Source organism: Pterocles gutturalis, unplaced genomic scaffold (genome assembly GCF_000699245.1).
Source record: "Pterocles gutturalis isolate BGI_N339 unplaced genomic scaffold, ASM69924v1 scaffold47033, whole genome shotgun sequence".
Classification (NCBI taxonomy): Eukaryota; Metazoa; Chordata; class Aves; order Pterocliformes; family Pteroclidae; genus Pterocles; species Pterocles gutturalis.
Window position 1 is genome coordinate 278 of NW_010119741.1, and position 8,652 is coordinate 8,929.

The 8,652-nt window shown below is 49.2% G+C and overlaps 1 protein-coding gene across 1 annotated transcript in view; it reads left to right on the plus strand.

Moving 5' to 3' along the window:
• GPR157 (G protein-coupled receptor 157) overlaps window positions 1–8,304 on the plus strand; it is a gene marked incomplete at its 5' end in the record, with an annotated part of 8,577 nt that extends 273 nt beyond the window's left edge. Inside the window, 4 exons of the mRNA XM_010076657.1 lie at window positions 727–753; window positions 5,380–5,600; window positions 7,400–7,594; window positions 8,083–8,304. Of these exons, the coding sequence (XP_010074959.1) occupies window positions 727–753; window positions 5,380–5,600; window positions 7,400–7,594; window positions 8,083–8,304 (665 nt within the window). The remainder of the gene's footprint in view (window positions 1–726; window positions 754–5,379; window positions 5,601–7,399; window positions 7,595–8,082) is intronic.
• Between the last annotated feature and the right edge of the window lie 348 nt (window positions 8,305–8,652).

An 8,652-nucleotide genomic window follows, 5' to 3' on the forward strand; every position in this document is an offset into this window, starting at 1 on the left:
GGGTCCTGTGGGCACCCACCCTGGGGCCAGGAGCTGCCCCTGCTGGGTACGGCGTGCTCTGCTCGGGGATGAGGCGCTCGGGTGGTTGCTCTGGTCACCTGCTTTTAAGGACAGTGTGCCCTTCTCAAGTTCCTTTTAAACAGGGGTTTTGCTGTCTCTTACTGTTTATATGTTGTTTTGTGTATGTCTTATACATATTTTGCTTATATATGTCTTTTATTGCTTATATATTTGCTTATTTACCCTCTTGTAAGTGATGAAATGGAGAGGTGGAAAAGTTAAAAATTATTTGCTTAAGGTCACACAGAAAAATCTCTGCCAAGAGCTAATGAGACTGAAAATTCTGGCTTCTGCTTTCCTTCCACAATCTGTTCTGACACCCTAGAAATAATATCACGAAATTTGTGTTTGCAGCACCTCTCTGCTGCTGCCAGAACTCCTCTGTTTGGGATCTGTTTCCACAGGTCCCCGACTTCCCCGTGTCTCCCTGGTCTGCGGATCCTTCCCCTTTGCCCGGGCGGGTTGCTGACATTCAATACTCGCAGGAGAATGTAGCCTGCAAGTGAGGAGGCTGCTAGAAAAGCCCTCTGAAGGTTATTCTGGCATTTTTTTGATTGAAAGCAAGACAAACCAGCCCCCAGTGTGGCTTTATGTCTCAGTTCCTGCTATTTAGCGAGCTGCTTTTCCACATGGTTTTCAGTAAAAGCTTTCATTATGCAACTGGAGCTTGTGGAATCATGTGCTGCCTCCGCGCTGAGCAAAACAGTGATCCTTCAGTCCCCTGTGCTGCCAAGCTTTTGCAATAAACTATAAGTGGAATGATCTGGTTTAAAAAAAAAAAAGCCATTAGGGCAAGTGCAGAATTTTGTTTCTTACTCAAATATTTGTCACCTTTTCTTTTCAAACACCATCATTTGCGAGATGGTTGAATTAGAGCTGAGTCCAGGTAAAGGCGAGCCGGAGAGAGACATGAAGTGTGGATCAGGGAGGAACTTCAGTTCCTGCCAAGCCTGTTGTGATTATTGCTCAGCAGCAAGGTCTGCGCCTGAGGAAGCCCAAGGTGGCCACACATGCGTCTGGGTGTGCTTGGCTGGTGGTGGTGGAGTTAAGGTGCAGTGAGACGGGAGTTTGGGTTATTTCATTTCAAGTGAGCAGAGTTGCCCTGTGAGAATTATGGAGAGGACGGGGTGCGGGTTGAACTGCACGTTGCTTAAAGAACAGAAAGGAGTCCGACTTGCTTACGGGCATGCTGTCTGCATTGGGCTGCGTCAAAGAGCTGATGCAAATCTGGCCCGTCTCACTTCCCTGCCTGCTAATCACTGCCTGTGTGATCTTGTCTGTACTTCACCTCCTCCATCTGCTTTCATGCTTCTCAGCCTCATCAGCTACAAAGTGCAGAAGAAATAAGCAGATGATCTGTAAGGTCCCTTCTGGCCCAAACCTTTCTGTGATTCACTGAAATAATGTTGGCCATAATCTGTGCACTCTTTTAAAACCATAAAAAACCTGAAAGATGGTTCTAACCCTGCGACAGAGGGAAGGAGTGTTCACACTGGACTCCCTCTGAATTTGCTGGGTTTATTTTCACGTTTTCACAGTAAAAATAAAGTACTGCCTTCTGTTCTCGGTGTCGATCAGCTCCACGTGCCCTGTCTGGAGGGCAATGAGGCAGCTTGCATCCAAGACCTGGTACCAGCTTCTGCTTTGCAAATAGCTCCCACTCTGTGCAGAGCCAGCGTAAAGCTTCCTCCTACTTTATGATCTGTATGAAAAGCCATGAAAACAAGTGAGGACTTGTTCTCTGCCCGTCCCCTTGTGACACATCCTCCTCCTTTCCTTCCCTGCAATTGTGTCATCACCTGAGAACTCAACCGTAAATCCAGATTGTGGAGGGAATGCTTGGAGCTGGCCCCGCTGACGCTTTTCAGTGCTTTAAAGTCTTATGGGCGATCTGTGCTGCTTCCAGCCTAAAAATGTTCTTCTACCACACAGATAGGGATGGCAACTGATATGAAAAGATACCACTGATGAGTACATAACACTGCTTACTGAGGGTAGGAGAGAGGGACCTGTCTAGGGCAAAAGGAAGGGTGGCACAGGGCAGATGATATAAGGATTTAAAGATAATTTCCAGTGTTTTTGTCTGGGCAAGAACCTGGGAATTTTTTTTTTCCCTTTCTTCGCTCCATAGGTTGCTAATGCAGTCCTGCAGTGACCACTGTGTGATCCTGAGAGACCCTGTGGCAGGGACCCGGGGCAGGACGGAGCTTTGCCACGTGTGGTTCCTGCTGCCCACCAGCAGCTGCTCCCAGGGGACGAGTGTTTGTGAGATGGATGCTCTTGGTGTTGAGTCTAACCCGAGACTGTTCTGTAGCCGAGTGGAGCTGACTATATGTTGGAAGTCAGTACCAGAAATTTTTTTGGGGGAAATTAGCGTCACACTGGATGAAACCTGTCCAGCAGGCTTGTCCTTGACTGATTCCTGTGGTCACACAGCCCTGTCCCACTGCCAGACCGGAGACCTGCGGCTCTGTTCTGGTTTCAAACTTGTGTTGAGCTCAGATGACCTCTGAAAACAAGCTTGCAGTTAGCTTTGGAAATATTTATGTAGTGGTAAATTATAAGTTCTGGCATCCAGAGCATAAATTTCCAGGCTGCCTCACTTGTTCTGGGTTTCTACATATCAGGTGTCATTCAGCGGGCTAATGGCATCTGTGCTGCGAGGGCAGTTGGTCCAAACTCAGGCTGAGGAATGGGTCAGAACCCACCCTGGGGTTTGTTCTTGATTGTGACAGAGCCAGCGCTAAATTTCAGAACTGGACTTAAGTCCCTAAGCGTTGCCTGAAGGGTGCAGGGATCTCTTGAAATTTACTTTATCATTTATCTTCTCAAAGCTTGGAGGTCAGGCCAGCCAAAGCGAGAGCTGCCTGCCTGCTGGTGCTTTAGCTTTTTTTTTTTTTTCTCTTACAGAAAAATTCCCATCCCCAGAAGGAATTGCCCACAGGGTTGCTGGCAGGATGGCTCACTGTCTAACCTGTGCAGGCAGGTGGCTGCAAATCCTCCCTGCTTGCAAGAGCCTCTGGGGGAAAAAAAAGCAAGCAGCTGTGCAGTGTAAATCAAAATGTGGTGTTAAGCCGCCTGACCCAGGCACGCGGGCGACAAGCAAAGAGCTGTACGCTGCTGGAGGGTCCCTGTCTTACTGTGTGTGAATGCAGCACTGGTGTTAATACGGGAAGATATGCTGGGTTCTGTGTAATTCTATTAATAGATTGCCAGGGGCTGCATTGGGGAAGTCAGCGCTTGTGTGTCTGCCGTGGAGAGGGACTGGCAGCCCTTTCCAGAGGTGCAAGGAGCAGCCTTCTTTCCCTTCTCCCCCACACTGTGTTTAGATCCAAGTGTGCGTTTGAGGGGCTCAGCCTATTTACAACTGCACTGTCTTTGGGGCTCAGGGTAAAATTTCTGCCTCTGTGTTATGTTGGATCCTTTTTATTCCAGTTGTTACATATGCCTTGTGTGTGCAATATTGTGATTTTTCTGTTGCTCCATTTTTCTAGGTGGGTGTAAGGCATCGGTATTTTCCAGTCCTTGGGAATCTGTCATTTAGGGGTTCTTAAGAATAATCAAATTGCTAGTCTTGGTTCTCCTTTCCAGTTTTCTAAAATAGAGAAGCCTGATGACTTCTAGATCCTAACTTCCCTTTGAGTTTGTTAGTTGGTGTTAGTTGTACCAACCATCTGATCCCAACACACCGTTGCAGCGAAAGCCAACTGCCTGGTGTGGGGCAGTCTTCTTCCACGTTGTTCCTTGTACTGGTCAGATACTTGAAGATTTTTTTTTTAAGTCCCTTCCTTACTGGTCTGTTATTTCCTGCTGTGTCTGTATGTTTGACCTGGTTTTATCTTCTCATATAGTTCTTTGTTTCAGGTCACTGTGGAGATCATTGTTTAGGCAAATCAGTTTTTTAATACACTTCCTTTTTCTTGGTGCTGGAGTTATTTGTGCTTCTGTGCCTTCGTAGGGTTTCTTTCAGGAAGTGACAGTTCTCTTGAATTCTGTACCCCAGTGATCAGTTCTCCTGAGTGTACTGAAGTTGGGATCTCTGAGTCTGTAATCCTAATTTCCAGGTAAATCTGAGTTGTGTAGAAGTTTTCGTGGTGGTGGTGATGTCTGGAATGTTTGTAGAAATCCTGCTCTGATAATAGCACGGGGAGGGCTTCCCGCAGCAGGACTGTCCTTAAATAACAACGTCGGCTTGGGTGAGCACGGGCTGTTCTGAACCGAACGCTGAAACAAAATGTTCTACACATGCTAAACGGTTGATGTGGGATTTTTTACAGCATTATATTTACACCATCCCTGGAGGGGGTCAACAAACGTGTCGATGTGGTGCTTCGGGACATGGGTTAGTGGGTTAGGTGGTGTTGGGTTGACGGATGGACTTGATGATCCTTGAGGTCTTTTGCAACCTTAATGATTCTGTGATTCTATGATTTTTGAGGTCTAATATCACGGGATTATCTCTGATTTTCCAGTTGGGCTGTGGAGTTCCAGACAGTCTGGTCTAGGCGACTGCTGGTTGCCCACATAGCCTGATGTGTGTGAAACTGATCTTAGGAGGACGATCCTTTGTGTTCTCTGAAGATGCTCCACATTGTTGGTGGAAGATGGGTGTGAACCAGGAAGGTGATGAGATGCAGTGATGGCTTTGTTGTCTTTGCATCTGGAGAGACGAGGAGGGTTGTGCTGGAAGCTCAGCCTGAGCACTCTGAGGCGTTTGTGTCATCACTGAGGAGGTGTCCCTTGTCCCTCTTAAGGATCCTCAGCACCTTGAATGAACACGGGAAGGGCAGGTGATGCAGTCAGTGGATTACAGGGCAGGATCTCAGTTGTGGAGTGTTTTGTGGGTTGTACGTCACGGGCTGGGACAGGCCTGTGCAGTCCTGGGTGTTAACAGCACGCGGGAAGGGACCGAGTGCTTTTACGTTTGGGCTCATGGAATATTTCAGTTCTTGCTCATGGGTTTCTGTGGGCAGCCCAAGCTGCTGAGTGACTTCATTCACGTGTGTCACCACAGTTATTTTGCTTCTAAGCTTCCCTGTATTTGCCTCTGCTGTCAAGAAAGAGGCTGAAGTTGCAACACAGTTCCAGGTTCTGTGAATATGGCTCCTCTTGGAGGAAACTTGCCCTTTGTCCTTCAGAAATTACCTTTTTGCTCCCAAAATATTGCATACACCTCCATTTAAAACAAAACAAACAAAACCCACTGATGGAATAAAATTGTGGATTTCCTTGTGTCCTCGGTCTGTCACCTTGTTTCCCTGGTGTGTGGAGGGACTAATCTGAGGATGTTCTTGTCCTAACCTTGCTCTTCGTGTTCCTTGCTCAGCTGGGGAGTCCCCCTCGGCATTACGGTGGCCGCTGTCGCGCTGAAGAAGATCGGTTATGATGCCTCCAATGTGTCTGTGGGCTGGTGTTGGGTCAACTTGGATGCAGAGGATCGCCTCCTGTGGATGTTGTTAACAGGGAAGGTCTGGGAGATACTGGCCTACGTGACTTTGCCGGTGCTCTACCTTCTCATCAAGAAGCACATTAACAGAGCGGTGAGTATTTTGCTGTTTTCAGCGTAGGTTGCAGACCTGCTATGTCATTATATCCTCCCATGCTCTGAGGGTTTTGCATATTTAGCAGCTACAGAGGCAGGAATTGGTTCATACGCTGCTGAAATGCATTGGGCAGCCTGCAGCATCGTTACACGGCGACTTGGCACAAGAAGAATGTGAAAGCCTTTTCAAAACTTCAAGGGTTATGGGATGTACATGCGTGAAATGTAAATCTTATGGTAAGAATTGAAAGAGGATGTGAAGGACAAAAGTCAGCTTTAATCAGTCTCCCACAGTTCCACTTGTACCAAGCCTGCGACTGGCATCTGGACTTGCCTGGCCTCAGTTGTTGTAGGATCTCTGATGATGGTTTGTGTTTGAGTACCTACGAGCAGCATAAAGCCCTGTTTTGGGAGTCTGGGTGCTATAGCACTGGGCACTATATGCATATACAGTGCAGCAAGAGACCCTGTTCTGGGAGGGTTTCAGAATTCAGAGGCTTTTTTGCTGCTGTTCCTTGTGAAGACAGAACCCAGGCATCTTGGACATCATGTGCATGATAGAGAAATCTAGATTGAGAGTAGCAGAAGGAACTACATCCAGAGATTCCTTTTTTTTTCCCTAAGATGTATTAGAGGGAAAAAAGCCCCCCTCTGGATAGATGTCCTGGTGGAAAATGCAGCTTCTGCAAACCCTGCTCGCTGCGGTGAGGCTGTGGCAGTGGTACAGGGGTAAACACAGATCTGTTCAGGGCAGGGTCCTGCAGATGAGTTGGAAGAACAACATAGTCCTAAGCTGTCCTATGGGTCCTGGGAAGGGTTTGCTGGAGCCTGTCACCATCACCTGACATCACTCAGGCGGGACTCGGTGTCCCAGCAGCTGTCAGAGATAGCAGCATGACTGCCTGGAAACCCAACCCGCACCCGGCCGGGCTCTTCCCCGTGGGCTCTGCCAGGGGTTCCTGGGCGCTGGGCTCTCCCCTCCCTGCTCCAGCACTGACCCTCAGATGGGAGTAGCGCTCAGGATGGGCACTGGTCCCTCTGTTCTCGTAACAGGGGTCTGGGGCAGCAGCATACACGGCCATCCGGCAGAATCTCTCTTCTCATCACCAGGGATCTTGCCGAGCCTGGCAGCCCGCTTGCTGAGCCTCTTTGCTGGCAGGAGGCATTTCTGAGGAAGAGCAGTGGGCATCCTGGGCTGCTTTGGGCTGGAGTGATAACGGCTGCAGTGGCTCCTGCACAGTCTGAGAGGCAGGAGAAATGCTGGAAACAGCTGTTGGAGGGGTACAACACACAGGGTGTGTACTAGGGGATTTCCGAATGGGAAAGACTCCATGGGAGTGGATGGGAAGTTCCCCATATGTATTTATAATATATATATATCCACCAAGAGGCTTTCCCAAGGCCATACCCTTAGCTGTGCTTTTACAAAGCAGTGAACCCAGCAGCAGTGGGGCCAGGCCACCAGACCAGCAAAACTATTTTGTGGAACAGCACACTTTCTTTCCTTTTGTTATGACCTGGTTTCTTGGCAACTCCATAGCGATGTTTGTTAATATAAAGCTTTAGTGGGACTCTAAGGGCCAGATATCCTTCATTTGGCACTCCTTGGCTTCAGCAGGGATGTTTGCGTTATCGGGGCAGAATGTGGCTGAAGCCTGGTGCTCACACCTGTGCCCCCGTTAACTTCCCGCAAGATGCAAAAATTTATTTTGCTTTGGAGAGAATCCCTGGAGCTGAACGTCCAATGTGCGTAGCTTTTTGTTCATGTTTTTGTCTCCCTCTCCCCCTCCACCGAAGCATGCAGCACTCTCCGAGTATCGCCCCATTCTCTCGAGACCGCCTGCATTGCAGCCCCGGACTTCCATAGCAGATAAGAAGTTGATTCTCATCCCCGTCATCTTCATCATCCTCCGCATCTGGAGCACAGTGCGATTCATCCTGACCCTCTGTAACTCCCCTGCAGTGCAAAATTCAGTCCTGGTTGTCCTGCATGTAAGTACTTGCTAGGAAATGTGTTAGAAGGAGGATCGGGGAGGGAGATAGGGCTTTGTTGATTGTAATATCACTTTTTTCTGGTAGGATGCAGCACATACTAGTAAAAAAACCCCACGTGTTGCAAGAACCTCTGCTCCCTGCAGCAAGAGCTATTCCAGCAGCATCTAGTGGCTGCGGAGAATAACTGCAGCGGGAGCGTGGGGCAGTGCCAACTGCTTGGAGGAAACGCAGGCTGAGACCAGCGATGCTGGGTGTCTGTCCCTCATCGGGGCTCAGTCTCAGCTCCCCTTGACCAGGCTTTGGAAACCACAGCAGCCACCTGCTCTGCGTTTGGATGTGAGGTTGATTTTTTTTCTGTTTCTCATTTAGGTGGAAGCTGCTGGCTGTCAGCTGGGCAGTGCTGTAGCTGCTCTGACCCGATGTTTGCTCTTCTCTGGGGGTGCCTGTAGGAACAGCACTGGTTAATTCATCTCTTGCCCTCACAGGGAATTGGTAACACGTTCCAAGGAGGTGCCAACTGCATCATGTTTGTCCTCTGTACGCGCGTGGTCCGGACTCGGCTGTTTTCCTCCATCTGCTGTTGCCACTCCGAGGAGTTGGACTGGCCTTCGCACAGATCAAACAGCTCCTGGCAGCGCCCAGAACCCCCCAAGGACAAGGATGTGCTGGGCCCCGAGCAGACGAAACCCCTGCTTTCCAGCACCTGAGCCTGGGCTGTCTGCCTCTCAGCGCTGATTTCTTCTTTCTTGGTAAAGATCTAGCGTGAGTCTTTCCTGCTGCTTGCCTCTGCACAGCTTCACGATGCGAGGGGTGGGCACAGCCGTCAGGATGATGACAGAGGTGGGGTGCTGCTACTGCTGGGGGGGTTCCCTGTCTGACCCTGGAGCAGCTTTTCCTCGTGCTCCTTTGGGGTGAAACCATTTATAGAACCGATCCACTCCCCGTCCCTGTGCGGTGGGGTACTGTCTGTTCCTCAAGCCTGTAAAATGAGGAAATGTGCTGGTGTGCTGTCTGCCCCACAAGGATGTGACACCAGAGAAAACTGAAGAGGAATT